This window comes from Ictidomys tridecemlineatus, chromosome 8 (assembly GCF_052094955.1).
Source record: "Ictidomys tridecemlineatus isolate mIctTri1 chromosome 8, mIctTri1.hap1, whole genome shotgun sequence".
Lineage (NCBI taxonomy): Eukaryota > Metazoa > Chordata > Mammalia > Rodentia > Sciuridae > Ictidomys > Ictidomys tridecemlineatus.
The window spans coordinates 33,710,618-33,733,233 of record NC_135484.1 but is presented as its reverse complement, the minus strand read 5'-3'; the positions used below and the strand labels follow the sequence as shown (position 1 = coordinate 33,733,233).

The window sequence follows — 22,616 nt, the reverse complement described above, 5'->3', positions numbered from 1 at the left end:
TCTAATAAAAATATTCATTTATTGAATATGCTGCTGATCCTTTAGATAGATATTTAATTCTAGTAAACTGATATACAAATTAGACACTGGACTAACTTGTGTGATCTTGGACCAGGTTGACTTTTGCTTCATTTTCTATGTTGGCTCTTCTCAAAAATTACTTAAATGTATAAATCCCCCCAAAACTTGGGCAATAAGAACATCTTCTACTTTTGCTTGTGCCTCATTTATTAGCTCCCCTGTGTAGAAACAGAATTCCTTGTAAGAAGCATCCACAGTCTTTAGTTCTTCTGCCATTCTCTTGACTCCCTATCACAGGTCCCATAACTTTACCTAGCTGTTCAGCAAGGTCAGTAAGATTAGTGGTCAATTCCCAGCCCTCATCTCATTTGAGTTACAAGTAGCCTTTGACGTAACTATTCCCTGCTCCTCAGTGCCCTTCCTCACTTGCCTAGGGCACATTATGATGTCATAACCTTAATTGCCTCCAAGTCACTTCTCCATCTCTTTGCTGATCCCCTTTCCTCCCAGCCTCTGATGTTGGGTAGCTCCAGAGCTTAGTTCTTGGTGATTTCTCTCCTATATCACACTCTCCCTTTGTGATCTCATATAGGCCACAACTTAAGTTAAATCCCACATGCATGGCCATGACTTTGACCCAGACCTGCCTCTTGAACTTCTCATGTAACTCCCAGGTCATTGACACTTGGATGTCCAACAGAGACATCCCTCAGAATATCTGATAAACCTTCTCTATTTATTGGAAATTCCATCCTTCTAATTGCTCAGGTCAAAACCCCTGTGGCAAACCTTGATTAAAAATGCATTCTTGTTCTGTCAAACCAGAAACCCTGTACCTCTCCACCATGAGGAGTGATGACCACTTCTTGTCACTTGGCAACTCCTGCCCTCAACAACACTGCCATTTACTCTGATGGGACCTGATTTGAACCTTAAGTTACCATCATCCTAATTAAGGCTCTTATGATCTTATCCCCTACCCTAACCTCCCCTCTTTGACATCACCATTTTGCTTTCAAGGGCCCTGTATCTGCTCTTGCCACCCTTTGCCAAGTCAGGCACACTTCTGCTTTGGAACTTGGCTCTAAATGTTCCCTTTTCCTAGAATGTTCTTCCTCCAGATATCAATATGGCAACTCACTACGTTCAATGCGTAACGTGCCCATCCCTCCACTTCATCCCATCCACCCTGCGCATTTTGTCTCCATTGCACTTTCCACCTTTCAACATACCCCATAATTTACTTATTGTTCTACCCACTAAAGTGTAAACTCAATGGGATTGGGGCTTTTATTATTTTGTTCACTGATGTATTTATCAATATACTTAGCACATACATACCTAGGTGTCTAATAAGCATCTGAATGAAGAACTATGTATACTAAACATGTTAGACCTTTCCTTAGACACCCTTCCTCTTACTGTTCTGGTTTTCAGCCTTGCTTCTTGTAATAATCCTTCTGTGCTTGAAATAGACATTTGACAAAAGCCAAATTCTGAGATAACACCTCCACCCCACCCCCACACACAATGGGTTAAGGATAAAAGCAATAAGCTGAACATAGAAACTGACAATTATTAATTATTTTAGAAAGGGTAATCAACACAAGAGATCCAGTATTGTTGCCAAACTGCCTTGCAAATGCCTGGGAATGAGTCTCGGCTACTTACCTATGAACTTGGGTTCATTTCTTTGAATTTCCCATATTTCAAATTCAAAGGAATTCCTGACCAATACTGCCACCTACTGACAAGTGGGTGAGAAATCGGAACAAAGTGCAAAAACAATTTTAACAAAAACTGGGAAACAATAGTGAAATATCCAGTGAAGTCAGTAAAATAAACTGCTTTCCCCAAAGCGAGTCAACCAGGAACTAATAGTGAATTCTCAGCAACATTAAGCAAAGAAATACACATTGAAGTGTAAGTGAAAAGAATTACAGGACCTCTTCAGAAAAAAAAAAAAAAGGCATCACCAAAATCTTTACAGGGCACCAATCTTCTATACACATGGCTCTTCTACTTTGCACTGGCAACTTCTGTAAGAGTTGAAACGTTTGAGACTCAAAGGCTAATATATTTGTTATTTTCCCTCACACAGAAAAATCTACTGTGATATTTACAATAGTAAGCAAAAAAAAAAAAAAATCCACAGTAAAGCATATGGGATGACCAGAACATTTACACTTAAGGCTCCAAGCTATCAAACTTCTCATCTTTAGATTTGTGTGAGATTTTAATGCCAACAAATTTGGTTGGATCATGAGTTCTAGGAAGGGCAAATTAAAATGACATTTTAATTTCTTTACCAAAATCTCCTTTTTCATGATCAAAAACCTGCTCCCCCTGGTTGGGTAGTAAATGGAATGAAAATCAGTTTCCGTATGCTGTAGTAAACCATTTACTTATTTTACTCAAGTGGACCTTTAAATATGTTAAGTGCTTCTTATTTACTATTTCAAACTATTAAAACATTTTGCTGAGAAATTTGTAGTGTCAAACAACAGTATTTTGAAAGTAAAGCAATTTGCAAGAAGGGAAAAAAAAAATCCAAGGAAGGAGATAAGTTTATATCCTACATCTTCCAAATTTAAAAATTACACAGGAGCAATGAGTAGATGTGACTTTTTAATAACAAAAACAGTTCATTTGTCAGTTTAAAAGGCACATAGGGTTAAAAGTAAATTCCAAGAGACGATAACTTAGAAAAATGCATTTAATTATAAAAATTTCTTTAAATAAAAAGCAATGGCACAAATCACCACAAAGTTACTCAAGTGATTATATCCACAGGCTGTTCTTGCAATATACTACAAATTTATGCCTGTTCTCACTAACAATTTTCCCTCCTAATTAGTGACATCAGTAGCTTCCAAAAATATAATTTGTCCTAAAGTACTACTAAAAGTATCATGAACACAGTTGGTGCAGTGTTTACATCACCTTTTATTTAGTAGACTCTAACATAAAATATTTAACATTTCTCTTTTCCTTCATTTCTCTTATTTACAGTATGGAGGCTCATCTATTGTCACAGTGTGGCTTGTGCATTAAAATCCCTGGGAACATTCTACATTTTAATAGATTTACTGATTATTTAAAATAAGTACACAAACAAAAGCTCATTCACATGAATGTCACAGCCAGAAGAATAACTCTTCCACTAGACTTATTCAGGAGGAAAAATCCCACTTTAAGAATACATTCTCCAACCACTATTGGATTATACTATCATGCATATTTATAGTGCTAATACAACAATAGGTAAAGCCAGCTATGACTTCTTGCGTTTCAGTTGGAAGGATACAGCAAACATGAAGTGATTTGGCTTTTACTCTCTGGTTATCAGTAATTCAGTTATTCCACATGGGTATGTTTTATTTATTCTTAGAAGTATTTAATGGTTTGATAATAATTGGCAGTTTCTAACAGTTCTATCTTCTTGATCCTGGAAATAGTTTTGCACATATCAGGAAAAAAAACAACTGACTGAATGCAATGCAGCAGAAACAAGCAGGATGGTATTGTTTGGGCAAATGACTCAGACATGCATACTAATGTTCTATAGGGCCAGGAATACTGTTGAATAAGGTCTGTTTCAATGTATGTTGTCTTCACAACTTGCCATACCTGCTATTTATCTTTTGTTGTTGTTGTTAAAAAATATCAAACCTCATTGAGGGAAGGCAGATGCAAGGAGCTACAAAAGGTGAGAAAGCATATATTGCAGAATATGATTTTAGGGGAAAAAAGTGAGCAGATAGACACATTCATACTAAAAACCAGTCACATCTGGATGCATTTCAGACCATAGGAAAAAGCCCAGAAACCAAGTAAGCCCCTCGCTTTTCCAGTGGTACTTGTTTCTAGTAACAATTAGCATCATTCTGGCAGCAGCACAAATCTAACTTTTTAAGGCTTGAGGGTGTCACGTCTTAATAGGTGGGTACAGTCGACTATTAAGAGCCCTGACATTTCACTTATATATAGTCTTGATCCCAGCAAGCATGATTGTAGAGGTAGTGGATCAGCAGCTTCAGTCTTCTACAGTGGCTTCAACTTGATGACCCACTCGGCATTTGGATTGAGCTGATACAAGTCCTTCATGTAAGTGTCATCATCAAGACGACGTTCCCCTGTTGAAGAGAGGTGGTACCAAGCTGAGCACAGTGGGAGGATGGGGTGCAGTTTTGAACTGAAACTCGATGGATCTGAAGTCTTAGATTTCTAAATACTTCTTCCTTTCCCATTCTCATCAGGCACATATGTACTCGCAGGCAGTTTAGCAAATAGGATAAAATGACTTAGGTTTATTTTTCTATTTTGTAATACATATTAATACTTAAAGAGGCAAAATACTGGAAAAACCAATTTGGCAGTCTTTCTCTAAATAAGTAGGTTTCCAGTTAAATGAGGAATCAAAATACTTCGTACTGTAGGCTTTTAAACAGTTCCTTAAATTCATATTCACCTTTATTAACAATAATTTTAGGGCTGAGGCTCAGTGGTAGATCACTTGCCTAGCAAGGGCAAGGCCTGGGTTCCATCCTCAGCACCACATAAAAATAAGTAAAATAAAGGTATTGTGTACAACTAAAAATTTTTTTAATAACAATTTTAGAATCATCTAATAGTAAAATCAAATGTATTAATACTAATCTTTACTAGCAGATTTAACATTTGCAGTTCTCTAGTGGACCTGTGGTTTATTTAAATGTTAAGAATGAGCCTTCACATATCCAGTATTCAACTAACATTTTTTTCAGTTCCAAAAAATATTGTATAAAACTTCAAATTATTTTCAATTAAACATTTCATTTTTAATGTCATCCTTATCAGTTTTCAGAGTCAAGGAAAAGTTTGTTTTAAAGAAGAAATGAGAGCCAGGCATGGTAGTGAATGCCTGTAATCCCAGTGGCTTGGGAGACTGAGGCAGGAGAATCACAAAGTTCAAAGTCTGCCTCAGCAATTTAGTGAGGCCCAAGGCAACTCAACAAGACCCTGTCTCTAAATAAATGATTAAAAGGGCTGGGAATGTGGTTCAGTACTTAAGTGCCCCTAGGTTCAATCCCCAGTACTAAAATAATAATAATAAGACCCACTGATAATTATAAAATAGGATAAATGACTTGTTTATTTTTCTATTTGCTAAATTACTAGTGAGTATATAAGACTTAGTAATTTTTGTCCATTGATTTCCTACTTTTACTAAAAAATCTAGTACTGTGCCATAATAAAACTATTTTATCTTGGTTTTAAATAAGCTCAACTCCTTCCTTTATTATGAAGGTATAAAAATGAAAGCAATTTGGAAAAACTCGTATCACCGTCCATTCTAGAAGGTTTTCCTATTCTAAGGAACTTGCCTTTGCTGAGGTTGAATGTAGGGGCATTTGTACAGAAGAAGCTCAACTAGAGCCTGGAGGAAAAAGTCCAGACCATTAAACAAATCCATAATATTCAGCAACTATCGAAAAGCATGCTATATTTTACTGACAACTTCCTTTTATTTTCCTTCAAAGATATAAATAACCACTGGCAATGTCAGATCAGCATATGGAATGCAAAGAGAAAAAAATGTGCTTACCAATATTTCCTCCAATTTCATACAAAAAAACTTCCCCTTTCTTGAGAGTCTGGGCAACCCCACTATTTAGGGACAAAACAAACTGATTAGTTGTATCATCAAACAGCTTGCAAGTAAATCACTTTAACATGCTTGGGGAATTCTGGCTGGTATGGAAAATTCATAACTCAGACACACCGTAATTATCTACACATTTGTATTTTCCCATCTGTTAAATGTGCCGAATAGGTAATAAAAATGTCACACCTATAAATTAAAATAAACAAATGGAATCATACATCTGAAGGCAAAATAATAAATCAGTATCTAAATGTATAAAGTTTAAAGGAAAAGTTAATATAACATTTTAGCTGCCATTCAAATTAATATGATTATCTATCTTGCATAGAGGCCAAGTTTCCATCTCTGTTTTCACAATGAACTTATCCAGTAAGTTTTTGTCACGAGGCTGTTGTGCTGACAACTCCAATTGTACAAGATGAATGCAGAGAATGATTCATAGATCTCTAACAGCCAGTCCAATGTGGGAGGTACATATACTCCCAAATCATAGAAGCAAACAGGAAAGTTGCATTTATAATTTTCAAAGAACAAACCCTTCTCCATAAAGAGGTGGTCAATATTTGAGGAGAGAGACATGTTTGCCCCAATTTGGATAGTACATGTATTAATGCAAGGTATGGCACCCCATAAATATATACAATTGTTATTTTTTTTGCAGAGTCTGAAAATACAACAAATCATTAGGATAAAACAAAAATTGGTAAAATTCAGTGATTTTTTTCAAAACCTTCTGTAAAAGAATTACTTGAGAAACATTTAAAAACTCAGACTCGAAGCTCTTAGGATGAAACTCAAGAATCTGCTTTTTACATGCTCTATAGGTCACTGTGATGCATGAACATTTGTGACCTGCAGATATAAGATCATGAAGAGAGAGACTCTGGAAATGAGAAGTAAAAGCTATTAGGAGAAATAGGGCACAGAGCAGATTTCCTAACCAGCCATTTAATGGCTCATCTGGCTACCTAGTCTTCTCTATCTACCTGCCACATCAGATCCTAATGCATAGTCAGTTTCCAACCAAGAGTACATTTTTTTTTAACTTTAAATACTTGTACTATGTAACCCCATCAACTGAGTATGAAAACTCACTCCCGCTATGAAAAAACAATGCTATATTTGCTCCAATTGATTTTTGTGTATCTATGTTTATTCCACTTGATAAAAATGTGAAATGGACTTTTTCAGTCTACAAAAGTTTTCATATAATGCTCATCAACAAATTCATCATTAATAAGATGGCATAAATCCCGAGTGGACTGGCAAATATGCAATTTATTGTTTTGTTGTTGATTCATGTGTTGATTGGCTTCAGCAGAGAAAGTAGGGAAGAATAGGGATGAAAGGGTATAGGGTAGAAGAAAATGTAGAGACAACCAATCAATCTGGATTCAAATGCTTGCTATTCATATTTTCAGAAGAAAACAGAGGACTTCCATTACTATGTGGCCCAGACGGACAGGTGATCATTACAAGACTATAACATAAGTCCTGTTGTGTCCACTCTTACAAAATGAGATTTAAAATTATAAAAACTAGCCTAGAGTGAAGCATGAATAGTGAGCATTTTGAATCCAGATTGATTGGTTGTCTCTACATCCCCAAGAATAAGGAAAGGGCCAAAGGATTACGGGGAAAGAATCTTACAAGAATTAGGGACTCAACTCCACAGAATACAAAATGCTTATTTAATAACAGCACCACCAGCAGAAAATCCAAATATGCAGAGAGGGCAATTATCACAAAGCTGGTGCTTTCTATAACAATATACTGACTAATGGTTCATGCTATTCCCTAAATATAAAAGTCACAGTTGAGTATCTTGTAGAATTTGTATCTTATATTATTAGCAAGTAGAAGGAAATAATGAATAAATTGGGCACTTGTGTCCAGAAAGTAAATGCCATGTAAATGAATTGTGTGTAGCCTGAAAGAGCCATTCATGTCTGAAGTTAGGCAGATCAGTAGGAAGACGTTCTAGGAGGGGAGGGGACTCCATCTCTTGAGGGAAGAAGGGTAAAAGTTGGTATCTACAAAGTCAAGGGAGAGGGTCGAGAGGAAGCTCCCTTTAGGGAGCAAAGATCTGAGAAATTTCAATTGCTTCCACACTCTAAGAAATTCTACTACCCCCACAAAATTCCATCTACTCCCAGACCTTCCAGCCAATGTGGAAAGTGGCAAAGGGGCTGCCTTTGAGGATAGAAACCACAGGAAGAGGGCCAGCCCCACTACCTATGGGAAATACATGACCTACAATCTGTTTACTGATCAGTAAAACAGAAGGAACAATAGTACTTACTTCACAGTGTTACTGCAAGGGAAGTTCACGCTGGTTTACTAAAACCTGAGATAATACTAATAAGCCTCTTTCCCATTTCACCACCATCTGTTAGCTATAGAGACTCATCCCTTCTCAATTTATAAACTTCCAGGGAAGGTACTTTAAAATAAGTTTTATCCCTCTCAACCCCTAGCAAAGGGCCTTAAACAGAGTAGAAGCATATTAAATACTTGAGATATTGTATTAAAATTGGAGAAGCTTTTGGCAGAAAATCTGACCAAAGCCCCCTGCATTAGAATGAGGTGATTATGTTTCATGAAAGATCAAAATGGGTTATTGTCATCCGAGGTGCCAATGACCTTGGATCTCCTTTCTTTTTAAAGATTTTAGTTTATCTCAAAATAGGAATGGGAGGCTGGTATTAAAACGACTCATTAGATAAGAATTTAAAAGCTAAAGATTGAAAACCCAATTCAGCTATTATGACGTCTAAAATTTAAGATGAATTGGAAATCAACTCCACTATGACAGTAAGAGGGAGACCAATGGCTTTCAATGGACCGTTGGCTCCAAAATGGAAGTGAAGGGCTTGGCTGCCCCTAATGAGGAAGATTCATTCTCTACTGACTGCAGACTCAAGGGACTGCTTCTCTGTGCTCAATTCTTCATGCTGTTTTTAAATTGGAACATTTCTTTTGTATTCATTATATTTCATAGAAAAAGTTGCATCTTTTATTTTAATACCACTGTATCCTAATTAGTAATTTTCCTAACAGCGGAGGAACAGCAATTAACCTCTCATCAACATATTCAAGAAAGGCTACTACTGAGTGACTCCCTTGCCAGACACAGTGAAGGAACCGTCAGGCCTCCTGCTTGAAAGAGGCTCAACTTGAACTAAACTCATTCCAACAGTCGAACGGTCAGGTCTGTTCTCCTCTGCTGGGAAGACAAATTTTAAGCTATGCACACTACTTTATAGTTAATGAAAAAGGGAAGAGGGAAGACAAGTGAGTTATCCCATAGAATAATTAAAACAGGCCTCTACCTTTCTTGGCTGAGAAACCTGGCAAGTACATCACTGGCTTTTAGCTCTTCCGTTAGCTGTATTGCCATGGAAACTTTCGAGAGACTGGGAGCTTGCACTCGAATCACTCCCTGAGGAACGTCAGCCTGCAAAGCAATAATGACACTGGAACAAAGCTGGCGGCAGCTGGAACATGTAACTCTGTACAATGCATTATATGGTAAGTGTGCTTAACTACTACGCATTTTACTTCACTGCATAAAAACCTTAACTACTGTATAATGTAATTTGCTAAATTACATCAAACCTCAAATATCCTCTTAATGGTGATAGGGGAACTTTATAATGCCTGTGCAGTAATGCTTAATTATTTTTAAAGATGTAAAGAATGACAGCAATAACCATTACTGCCATATTAAGTGCTGATTTCTGAGTATTATCTACTAGAGGGTGCTTCTTCATGTAGCAATTTATGAAATTGAATCAGAAAGAAGTCACCGTGTGCTATAGTTATGTGTGCATTTGAAAAATCTTCCCACACATTAAGAAATTTTCCCCCAAATTTGTCACTGAGTGTCAAAAAGAAAAAAAATAACATACTTTTCAAATATATTGTATCACACCTGCTCCCTACTTGGTTAATGAGCTTAGACTTCTGACTATACACTTTGAACTAAAGATGACCAATTCTGAGGTCTTCGCTCATGGACGTAAAGAACATTTTATGGATTTGGAGATATTATAAACTCATTGATATCAATGTCAGTTATGGCACTTGAAATATTAGACTTAATTAATTCCTAAATGGTTCTGCTAAAATAAATACTAATTTATTATTTATAACCATATGTCTTAAACAGACTTTAGAACAGCATGCACAAATTATGTTTAAAGATAATTCTTTAAGTACTACAAATACCCCATTTAATTTGACCAAAAATTTTCCTAAGCATCTGAGTACCAAATAGTAGATAAGACACAAGTCCTTTCACATAAACATCACATTTTAAAAATGTATGTCTTAAAATGCTTTTGCTTTTTAGACAAAACATGCCATTAATTTCTATGTTCAACAATTATATGCCTTTAGAATCAGGCGACACAAAAGCACAGGTGTCCTCAAAAGGCTTAAAATTGATTTTTCAGTAACATAAGTGATTTCATGTGGGAATAAAGAAAAAGAAGTGACCTTGAAGAGGACTTACTGCCCAGGGAGCATGGCTGTCCCCAACCCCTGTCCAGACTGGACCCTCAGCTTGGTTTTGTGACTTCTACTACCTAGGTCATGTAACTTGACCTCTAGGATAAAAATCTAACTTACCTTTTCCTTGACTGACAAATCGCTTTCATTTACAACATACTAGAAAATGAGCTGAACAATTTCTTACCATGCCTGGGGTATCTCCTCTGGTACTAATCTTTTTCTTTGCAGAGCAGTTAAATCAATGCTGTAACACAACTCGGGAACAATCTGGACCTCTCCCTTGGGGATAATCTCTATAGTTTATATTTCCTACTATGACCGTTCTACCTGCTGGCCTGTCCTCAACTATGTCTCCTTCAATAGGAAATGGAAAACAAGAAACAGTGTAATAGCAACACATGAAGCATTGAACTGTATTTACAGGACCCTTGTCCACTCAGGACAATACACATTGTCACATGTAATTGGCATTTTAAATTCCCTTAGTCTATTATCATCTTGTACAGGGCCTTGAATGACTGGCTAAGCTGACATAAGAAATACTGGTTATCTGAAACTCTAAAGTATGTGACTAAGTCATGGCTGCAAAATATCCTTCCATATTGGTTTTGTTGGAAGAAAGTAATAGTAGCAAACATTGTTCCATAACTACCTGTTAGCTAGCCCAAGAATATTAAAAAAAAAATCCAACTAACATTTTATTCACCTTAAGTATTAATGTAAGTTTTTATATACAGAAGATCCATAGAAATGTATTATAAAACCAAAATGTACCAGGAAAATATATTGGAGAACTAGGGGATAGAGCAACCTTACTCCCTGCCTTTCCCTCTCAACTGTTGGTGTATACTCCACTGTTTGGTTAAAAAGATGAACAAAAATTCACTACAACCACCACATGTTATCCTATCTGTACACGCTTTATCCTAATTCTGGACTATTTCTGCTATCTATACTTGGAGGCCAGCCCATACTTTATGCACCCTTCTCTTCCATAATCCATAGGATAAAAGCAATGTCTTACATGGAACCCCATATGATGGGCATTCTAATATATGCCACATATCTATGGCTGTAGCTACTCATGTTAATTGATTAAATGAATCACTATTTTTTCACTAAAAATGATAGGTTGACAGTATATAACATTTCTCCAAAATAAAAGCCTACCAACATGCTTTCCTTTATTGCCAAAATATAACTCTAGACACACTGTCTAAAAGAAGTTAAGCTATCACATAGTATTCCTTACTCTTTCACATTTTTCCTTTTTCTTGATAGAAAGCAACTGAACATGCTATATGAAATAATTTAGTCATTTACTTCTGCAGAGAGTCAAGGAGAAAAGTCAGGGTTTCCAACAGTAGCATGCACCTACTTGGGGGTATAGCCCTCTTCCCCTCTAAGGATCTCAAGGAGAGCTGAAGGCCTACACTAATAAGCATAGACCTAAGCATTCTCAATGAATTCAGGGATTATGGCCTTGGAGAGTTTGGCTATGCTTCCTCAAAAGTGCAGCACTGATTTAGTATGGGGTCAGAATTTCCAAGAGAACTACATCTGACACACAATCCAGAGAATTGGGCAGGGCCTGTAGGGATCAGTGGCAGAGCACAGGCTTAGCATGCTCAAGGCATGGGGTCCAATAACTACTACTACCACCAGACATACTCAAGTCTTTCTGATAGTTAGGAGTTTGAAAAAGGAAGACTTCAGGCAGTAGCTTCTGAAGGCATTTGGGAGTTTTTCTGTCTATGTGGCAGTTTTCTAACATCATAATGTGCTCAACGCTGAATTTTGCCAATGTGGGGAATGGCCTAGGCATTCTCCAGTGGGTTCCTTATGGCTGGGAGTAGAACATTTCCCACACCCTTTCAGGGGATGAGGCTAGGCCAGCTCGGGCTCAGCATTAACTCTTCCCAATCTACTGACTGTCAAAAGGTCGACTCATTTCACACAGAGTGGGCACATCGATACTTTTCATTGGGGCAGACAATGACACACAGCAACTTCCCAGATCAACTGGAGAACTTGTAGTCAAACCAGATAAGAGTGCATGACTTGTGTGTCTATGAGAGGAACAAGTCTCGGTTTAATTCATCCCACCCCAACGCTTGCAACAATGCCGAGACTGACTCCATGAATCTACCATGCCCTTTACTGTTGGAGATGAGCTTAGCCAGTCGATGTAATGAGAGAGAGCTTAAAAGTTGTTTCTGGAAAGTTTTTCAGAGTATAGTGACAAGGAAGGCCAAAATGATATTTACATGAAGATGATAAACAGTAAATGATGCCAAAGCTCTCGTTTAAATGGTGTATGACAACTGCTATTAAGCTCCAGAATCATGCTGCATCAAACTCGAATCCTATTAGTATACTAATTACATTGAGCTGCCAAGCTTTGAAAAGACACAACATGCCTGATCATTAAGCCAAACAGTCTGTTCTTAACTTAAGCCATAATAATAGCTGAATCTGGGCACAGTATAATCTTTGTGACCTTCCTATTTCATGTTCTCTGGTGTAACAGCTGCGACACTATCCCCTTTTTGGGTGGGAGGGGATGCTTATGATGTGATGCACAGTAGTTCTGGAGAAGTATTTGACTAACATATCCTTAAGGTTTAGTTACCAAGGATTTTATATCTTGGTATTAATTTCTTTTGCATGCAAAGACTATTACAGTAGAGAAGATGATCTCATTTTGTACTTTTTTAATGTATTGAACTAAGATTTTTTTAAAATCTGATTTTTTTTGGCCTGAATGATTTTAGTATTTCATAAGATATGGCTTTGTTCATATTTTTGCTCTCTAGAAATTTAATGTCAGATCATAAGAGAAAATTTCTTTTCATTAAAACATTATAAAGCTGATATTTTTAATGCTACACAAAATGCCTTTCATCTTCAAAAGGGCGAACTGGAAATAGAGCTTTTTTAAAAAATGCCAGATATATACTTTAGAAAATTAAATAAGGACATTTTAGCAAGGTATCTTAAACAAAAATGGCATATTCATCACCCTAGTCAAAATCAACAATACTTGCAGGTAGTGACATAGACGGGATTCTCTACTATCCTGAACTAGGATTGCTTATAATTGGGTCTTCATTATCCAAATGCCTCAAACTTTTTCTCCAACTTATAGGTTCAGACAATTTTAAAGGGGCTTTAATATCTTTCATAATTAATAAGATTTTAATTTCCAGTGAAACAAGTTCTGATATTTTTCTCTTTTAATGTGGTTGTTTTTATGACACTCTGATTTTTTTTAATAGTGCACAAAAAAAACAAGATTTTGTGCTTGATATTGTAATTTGATTTTCCACATGGTTCCAAGTGACTGTTTCCAGACCTAAAGCAGATGCTGGAAACAATACCTGCAATACTGCTCTGGGGTGAGAGCTGCTAAATAAAACCAGAGATGGAATTCTGAATAGAGGTGTGATTTACGGGCATACAAACCAAGACTCCATATTGCATGCAGCCAACATGAGGATGCTTCTGGTAGCCGCAACAATTTTTTTTTTTTTTTTTTTTGCCCAAAGCCCTGAACTTTAAAATGCTACAAGATCATTCCAGAACTTCTGGCAAGTCACATAACCTCTCTAAAACTTGAGTTCCTCTGCAATAAATGAAGCTTGTGTCATCAGGCCATCCTGAGTTAACCTGCAGTTAACCATGCGATGAGAACGTTTGTTTCCTTGACCAGTGAGGTCAGATGTGAGGAGCATAACATATTTCACATATCCAAGTCCCTTGCTCTTCTAAAGGTATAGGTTCCTGTGGGAAGTGAGCCTGAATGGTGGATGATCATATAGATCAAATTCCACAACAGATATCCAAGCCTGGAAGATTTAGCAGCTCACAACCAACTGCCCCCACATCCTTATCAGTTAGAGAAGCAATTATGGGATGTCTGATTTTCTTAAAAGAAAAAAAATGTATTTTTTTATTGATGTTGGTTCATGCAATTTCTACTTTTGAGCATGTTAGAAAAAAGATCTGTGGTACAATTAAGGAAATATACACACACACCAAATGAGGGTGTTCCCTTACAGTTTCAATGTAATTCACATACTCAAGTCCCACTCTGGAAGATTCTGACTCAGATCTAAGGATTGGCTTGACAATGTTTTTTATTTCTATACACTATAAATGCTTCCATGGAAAACTCTGGCAAACACCACTAATCTCACCCTAGCTTATAAAATTAAATAACTTGCACTCATTAATGGCAGTGCTAGAGCTGAATGCTGAAGCCATGTAGCTTCTGTTAAGTGTATGAGGGACATCAATCCCTACAAATCAAAACCTATCAGCAAATGGTTATTTTTAATGGTTCACAATGTTATTTTCTCCAATTGTTTCTTCCTGTGATAACAGATAGTATTTAATATGCTGTAGTCATTAAAAGCATTTGTCTTATTAGGTAAATTGAGTGTGTCTTACAACCTGGCTCAAACTATTAATTTATCTAGTCAAGCATATCTTAATAACATGAATGCCCAATTATGTATAGTTAGATTTAATAGCATGCAAAATTTTAAAAATATTACCTTGATGCATTTTCATGATCTCTTTTACTCTCCAATCCCTGGAAATCTGTCTTCTGCCATCAATACTCACCGCCAATACTTTGGCAAAGTCATAACTGACCTTCAAATGCAAAAGCCCTTGGACCTTTATCCAACGTAAACCACCTCCTCCCTGCCATATTGGTACTACTACCCCAGCTCTATTTTGCTCTTCCTGCCTGTGCTTCTAAGACAGTACACATTCTTCAACATTTTTTTTGAGGGGGGGTACCAGAGATTGAACCTAGGGGTGCTTAACCACTGAACCACATCCCTCCCCATTCCCCCCACCGCCAACACCCGTTTTTATTTTGAGAGTGTCTTGCTAAATTGCTGAGGCTGGCTTTGAACTTTTGATCCTCCTGCCTCAGCATCCCAAGTTGCTGGGATTAAAGCATGTGCCACCACACCTGGCTCAATTTGTTAGTTTAGATATTAGGTGTTCCCCAAAAGCTCATGTGAGACAATAAAAGAAAGCTTAGAGGTGAAATGATAGGGTTATGAGAGCCTTAACCTAGTCAGTGTGTTAATTCCCTAGAAAGGATTAATTAACTAGGTGGTAACAACAGACTAATAGGATGTGGCTGCACGAGGTGGATTATTTGGTATAGATTTTTGTCTTTGTTGAGCAGAGCTCTTTCTCTCCGCTTCTGGGTGGCCATGTCTTGCCCTGCTTTTCTCCACTACATAGTGTTTCCAACACTACATATGTTCTGCCTCACCTCAAGCCTGAGGAATGGAGCCAGCTATCTATGGACTGAGAATTTTGAAACCACGAGCCCCAAAATAAATTTTTCCTACTTGAATTGTTCTTGTCAAGTCTTTTGGTCACGGTAGCAGAAAAAGCTAATTAAAACATTATGACTTCATAGCCTCTTACCAGCTCTACTGCCCTCTTCATTGGATCACTACTTAAATATTAGTGTCCCCAAAGATCTGTCTATGCTTTTATTATCTCATTCTACATATCCAGCTTGTGTGCTGTGAAGCACACTGTATGGCTTCCATTACGATCTCTAGGCACCTCCACCCCTGGATGCCCCATGAACTTTGCACCCATGTAGTCAGTTCACAGTCATATCAACCCAAGACATAAAAAACTGATACTTCAAGTCTGTTCCCTTTGCTTGATACATTATCTTGCTGATAAAGCCATCCTAGCAAAATTATCGAACCCAATTTACTGCAATATTTGTTAAGGACCGTGCCTTATTTTTGGTGAATCTTACCAGGTCAGGCATGATGGTAAACATTTTACAAACATTATCATGATGGTAGAGTATATTCCTTTGATTTTTTTTTTCCTCAGATGAGGAAAGTGAGGATCAGCAGTGTTTAAAAATCATTTATTATAATTTGTTATATATAATAGCAGAATGCCTTTCAATTCATAGTACACATATAGAGCACAATTTCAGAATCAGCAATCTTAACAAGCTGATCTAGATAGTAAGTCGTGGAGCTGGAATTTGAAACCAAATCTGGTTGTCTTTTAATCATGGACTTTACTTCTCCATGGACCACAGAACTGTAAGAAGGAAATATACCAAAATGCTGAGTTTATGGTTGGTAATGAACATGGATTGCTGCTGTTAGAAGTTTTATATATAACTTTTAAAACAGTCCTGGGATGGAGCCAAGGCCCAGTTGGGAATAGAATGAAGTTTAGATTATGAGCCAGTGGGACCCACAGGACATGGATACTGGTTGGATGTGAGGAGGGTAGAAGAAACTTATGCAAAATCTGTACTGCCTGACCCACCATATATCTATAGTATTTGAACTCGCCTAGTACTTCTATTTTTTTTCAGTAATTATTTTCTGTGCCTATTTACTCTCCCCATTAAAAATTACAGCAACTTGAAAAATAAATTCTGGAAATTGATTAAAGATTCTCAACCACAATGACAGGTCAAACAGACCTCGCCCTGGGCAGTGAGGCCAGGAAGCCTCCACTGAGGGTTAGATCAGGTCTGGTGACGCCTGATATCTCAGTTTGACTCCCTGTAGGCTCTTTGGTGTCTACTGCCTGCTTTCCAGCCTGACGGTGCTCCACTCACTCACCTCTAGCACCTCTGAGCTACATTCCTCTCCTGGCTCCCTGAGGGCAAGTCCCCTGCACCAGCTGCCTCTGAATACCTAACCTGAGTGGGAGCTTGACATCCAGGAAGCAGTAGCATCTTGTTAAGTGAATAACTAAATTGTAGAACAGCAGAGAAAACCCAAACTCGGGGAAAACCAAAAACTATTAAAGTTACAGCTAATATATTAAAAAGCAGATTCAAATTTCAGGCCTTAAAATGTCAACATAGCTTTTCAATAGGGCAGAGATAATTTTCTGCCCAGCTTATATCTAATTAGTTCAAAAGTGCAAACAGAAGAAATAAAAATTAATGCTCTTTCTGTAAGTGACAAAAAATTAAACATTTCCCTCTAGAAAATAACCTTTTCACTTTTTGTTAAGGACTTACTATGAAAAAGGTATCTCCCAAGGGTCTACTAAAGGCTCAGTACCACAGTATAACTGCCTTATAGAGAGACAAGGCTATAAAGTCAATATGAATAATTAGGGCTACAAAACAAGATATCCAATATTTATAATGGTGTTGAAGGTAATAAAGAATTCTAAAGTTAAAAATGATTTGTCAAAAATCCTCCCCAGCCCTATAATATCAAGTCCTACTTCAAAAAAAAAAATATGAACAATCTTGTTATTTCACTATATCATTTTGTGCGCTTTTAAGGGCACTGAAAGTTTATTTAAAATTTCACAATGCCAAGAAAGCTGTATATCTATTTAGGAGAAAATTTGGGTCATATCATTACTAGCTCTCTCAGCAGGCCAATGCAGAAGAAGCAGACAAAGGCCGATTACTGCATTTTCAAAAGGTTCCACAAGATGTCAGCATGTAACTGGACAACCTCCACCATGGTGCCGAGGGGTGTACTCACACCCCAACAGAACAATAGAAACCCTTCATTTCATGATCCTATGCTAGAGCTTTGGTAACTCAATTCATAAACGTTTTCATGCACGTTTTATTGCAAATTCTGTGGTCAATACATTCTTACAGACCTTTCTAAATACTGATAGTGAGATATGTTTTGTTCAAAATGTCTTAATTTCTTTAGAATATAACTCAATTCTTCTGATCAAATTGAGAACCTTTGGATACTTAAGTCCAAGAACAATCCTAAGCCCTATACCAACATTAGCCAGTTTGTCTAAATTGTTTTCCCTCATTTTACAGATGAAAAACTAGCAGCCCTGTGTGGTGGCTCATACCTGTATCCCCAGGGCTTCAGAGGCTGAGACAGGAGGATCGCAAGTTAAAAACCAACCTCAGCAACTTAGGATCTTTCTAAGTTGCTTAGGGCTTCACTGCCTCAAAATAAAATAGAAGAGGGCCTGGGATTGTGGTTCAGAGGGAGAGCGCTTGCCTCGCATGCTTGAAGCACTGGGTTCGATCCTTGGCACCACATAAAGATAAAATAAAGATTGTTTCCACCTGTAACTTAAAAATAAATAAAATAAAGGGCCTATGGATGTAGCTCAGTGATTAAGTGCCCCTGGGTTTGACCCCACAGTACAAAAAAAAAAAGGTTCATGAAGGAGATTTTTCACTTGCTAGATACTATATAGTCAGTAGGCAACAGTCTCTGTGGGAGTCCTGAGTGTCTGAGTTGCTCATTCTTGTTATATTTCTTTGCTCCCCATTAATGGGTCACATGCTGAGTCACCAAACCTGGCCAGCTGTCAACACTTATCACTGGGAGTAACAGAGGATAGCTATTGTTATCAATACATTAACTCATGTGTAGTACCAAGGCTTAGCAAGTGATAAAGTCTCACTATAGAAACAATGCAAATTAATAAATACAGATCTTCACAATTTTCTTACGTCATTTGTACTCTTATCTTGCTTTTCATATTTTTCTCGGTCATAAGCCATTTTCTTCAGTAATTTCTTCATAGCTTTTCTGTCCTTTTTATGGTTTTCAGTGTTTTGCTTCCTCACTTGATTGACAATAAACTTGGGAATCTATAGAAAAAAAGAAATTTAGTTTGGGGAAGAAAGACAGGTTACCATTTTAGAACTACAAACATTTCTTTATTGAATTTTGAGAGGCATACAAGTTCTACTTAATAAGACTCTACAATTTTGCATTTTTACTAGTCATTAAATCTATGGAACGATAATGTACATTTCCTAAATGAATAATATGATAAAGAGCAACCACAGGGGCTGGAGATGTGGCTCAAGCGGTAGCGTGCTCGCCTGGCATGCACGCAGCCCGGGTTCGATCCTCAGCACCACATACAAAGATGTTGTGTCCATCGAAAACTAAAAAAAAAAAATTAAATTCTCTCTTAACAAAAAGCAGCCACAGGATAAAATTGACCACCCATTGTGTAAGGTTCCAAAGAGGCTTTGTGAAGTTCAAAGGCATAGTGACTTCTTCCATGCCATGAATATCAAGACCAAGACTCCTTTAGGGGATTAGTAGTACAGGCCATTACTTCGAATTTTCCTTTGCCATCACCTCTCTACAGCCCCTGTAGATAACCTACAGTCTCCCTCTAATAAGAGGCCTCTTGTCAGGAAAAGAAAAGTTTACCATCAGGGAGCTAGCAATAATCCAGGAAAAATTGATCCTTAGAATCATATGACAATGAAATATATTTTTAGTTACCAAACTATAAACATGAAATAAAATTAGCATTTAAAAAATTAATACTTAATAACTGGATGACTTAAAAATCATTTTGACCTGACCTGTATCAGTTGCCTTTATAGAGAATATAAAAATAAAAAGTTCAGAATCTAGATAATATCACTTTGCTTTTTTAACAAAATATCTGGGGTTTCTTTCAATACTATAATTTTGCTTAGAACTATAGTTTGTTTTTCTAAATGCCTCTCACTCAAATTCTAAATTTCACTAGAAAATGAGGTCTTAATCAACTAAACCTATCATCTATCACTATGTCCTGATTATCTGTCAAAACTTAAACTCAAGGATGAAATGGAAAAACCATTTTCAAGACAGTCTCAGCAATCAATGTACAAAATGTGTGTCCCTTCAAATAATAGGTCTATGAAAAATAGCAGTGAATAAACTGAAGTCAAGATAGCAATAGCTCTTTAAAACAGCTCCTGCCAGGCATGGTGGCACATGCCTGTAATCCAGTGACTCGGGAGGCTGAGGCAGGAGGATGACAAGTTTGAGGCCAGTTGCAACAATTTAGCAAGGCCTTGTCATAAAAAATAAAAAGGAATGAGCTGTATCTCAGTGATAAAGCCTCATTGGGTATAACCCCCGGTACAAAAAATAAATAATAACCCTGCCTTGCAAGTTGATATACACCTGTAATTCCAGCTGCTCCAGAGGTCAAGATGGGAGGATCGCAAATTTGAGGCCAACCAAGACCCTTCTCCAAATTAAACAAAATAAGGCTGGGGGTGTGGCTCAGTGGTAGAGTCCTTGCCTACCTAGCACAAGGCCTTTGTATCTGAGAGGGGAAGGAAAATTGTAAATGGGGAACTACGGGGGTAGTGAAAGGACCAGTAAAAAATACAAAGGGCTGGGATTGTGGCTCAGTGGAAGAGCACCCCTGGATTCAATCCCCAGTACCAAAAAAAATAAAATAGAAATTCACAAGGTTCTCCTTACCTGTGTGAATAAAATGCCTTTAATTTCTGCACTCACAAATTTTAAATACAATCTTATAAAACTGGTAACAAAAATATAATGTGTTTATTAAACCATTAAAAAAGAACATTACATTTTTATATCTGCTTCATAAAAGCACGTTCAAAATTGTTATAAATAATTATGCAAAGAAATTCTATGGTCATTAATGCTGTTCAAAAACATACTTACTGTCCATAGAAGTTTCTGATACTTAATCAATAAGTGCATGATGTTTGCTGTCCCAGCTGCCATTCCAAACTCTCGTTGTTCATTGGACTTCAGACCCAATGCATGACACATAAAGAGATTCGGGGCCATGACCATTGCTACATTCATGACTGTCATTTTATTTTTCTCTTTATTATCTATGACTCTTTGGAGAAATTCCAGCAGGGCCTAAAAGAGAAATGACCATGAGATTTGTTTTGTACATGGAGATAAGAGATTAAAGCATTGAAGCAGACACGATTTTTATGTCACTTAAAAACTAAGATGTGTAAAACCACAGTCAGCCAGCCACACCCCACAGTCCTTATTCCTTTGGCCAGTCCACCAGGAGACAGTACTTGGCTTCTGTGAAGAACCATAGCTTGTGTGGTCTGCAGGAGGCAGAGAGTGTACCATCTGAACTAGGAACCTACTAAGCCTCTAGGAGCCATGGAGCATTGAAAAATAGCTTAAAATATCATACAAAGATCCACTTATTTTAGAACATGCTATAGTTTTATCTCTAGGGATTTTAAGAAAAAAAATATCCTTAACCCATTTTGTCCCATTATCTCAGATGTAGAACACCTACAAAAACTTAAACTGAGCAACAAATATACTATGGTAAATGAAATATTTGAATATTTATTATATTTGCAAAATTAAAACTTGGGACTTAAATGTTAAAAAGACCCATTCACCCCGAGTTTCATTCGCCTTCAGTGAAAGCACTCAATAGTTGACTGGAACCTAAAAAGAATGAAGACTGACACGAGGAATGAGGGAAAAGAGGAAAGATGAAGGAGAAGATAATTCTTACTGAATGAAAGAAAGGGAATCTTTCAATCAAATAGGCTAGATTATTCTCAGATGTTACCCACTTCTAACTCTACTGCAGATGCCCAGTCTCCTCTGCACCTGCCCTCCCCAAAAGTCACCAGCAGCTCAGGTCAGCCTGCTCTGACATGGCTTCAAGTTCTCCTTTTGCCTTCTTCATTTGTCTAGAATAATCACCGATGCACAGGTCTTTGAAGTTCTCTATGGGCATGGCAGTGCATTAAAACACAGTACAGAGATCAGCTTGATCCTTAGAGAAGACAGATGTTGTACTTATCCCCTCTTACAGGGGAGAAAATTCTGTTTTCAAGAAGGTTAAGTAACTTGCTAGAGTTCACACAACTACAAATGTGGAGAAGAAATTTAATTGAAGATCTATTTGGCCTTTGTTTCTAGACTCAACAACTGACTAAAACAGTCATGTTTGCACAGTTAGCCCAAAATTTCTACCTAAAAAAGTATACTATACCAAATATATTATAATGGTAAGACAAAATAAAATACAAACTGTCTTTCACAAGATTTCAGGGAAAAAAAACAAAAAGTCTTAAGTACTAACACTAAGTTTAGCTGCTCTATAGACCTTGGAAAGTTGAAACAAAGATAGAAACTTAATATCTAGCAAGATTTATCTAATATCTGTAATCCAAGCCTAGTGTTCCAATAGAAACAAGTTCTCAAGAGAAAAATTTGAAGTTTGGAAAATGATTAATTTTGTTCCACGGAGACTAGAACAATTGTATAGGGACCAGTGTGTCTCTTTATGAGCATAAATTACAAAAAAACATAGGTAATTATTTTAATCATGGTGCGCACATGCAAAGATATTCGAAATATTAATATCAGGATGCTATCTAGCAGGAGGAAGGGAGTGAGGAAAAGGAGGAAAGAAGATACAAATTTAATAAGATGTTAGCCTCGCCTTGCTGAAATAACTGCAGTATTTTTTTTTTCCCACAAACTAAGAACTGGTGGCCGTATAACCAATGTGATACTGCAACCTGTACACTTGGAAAAATGAGAAATTATCATACATTTGAAACAAATGTATGATATGTCAAGATCATTGTATTATCATGAGCAACTAATAAAAAATAAAATAAAAGACTGATGAC

General features: G+C 37.0%; 1 protein-coding gene across 3 annotated transcripts in view; it reads right to left on the bottom strand.

Annotated features, from left to right (window-relative positions):
- Nucleotides 1-2,723: 2,723 nt before the first annotated feature.
- Arhgap18 (Rho GTPase activating protein 18) overlaps nucleotides 2,724-22,616 on the bottom strand; it is a 169,586-nt gene continuing 149,693 nt past the window's right edge. For all 3 annotated transcript variants that reach the window (XM_078019193.1, XM_005335362.4, XM_021733311.3), the window contains exons 11-15: nucleotides 20,647-20,853; nucleotides 18,663-18,803; nucleotides 9,001-9,125; nucleotides 5,609-5,670; nucleotides 2,724-4,157 (exon numbers count right to left, since the gene is read on the bottom strand). In XM_078019193.1, coding sequence (XP_077875319.1) covers nucleotides 4,066-4,157; nucleotides 5,609-5,670; nucleotides 9,001-9,125; nucleotides 18,663-18,803; nucleotides 20,647-20,853 — 627 coding nt within the window. In that variant the 3' untranslated portion in view covers nucleotides 2,724-4,065. The remainder of the gene's footprint in view (nucleotides 4,158-5,608; nucleotides 5,671-9,000; nucleotides 9,126-18,662; nucleotides 18,804-20,646; nucleotides 20,854-22,616) is intronic.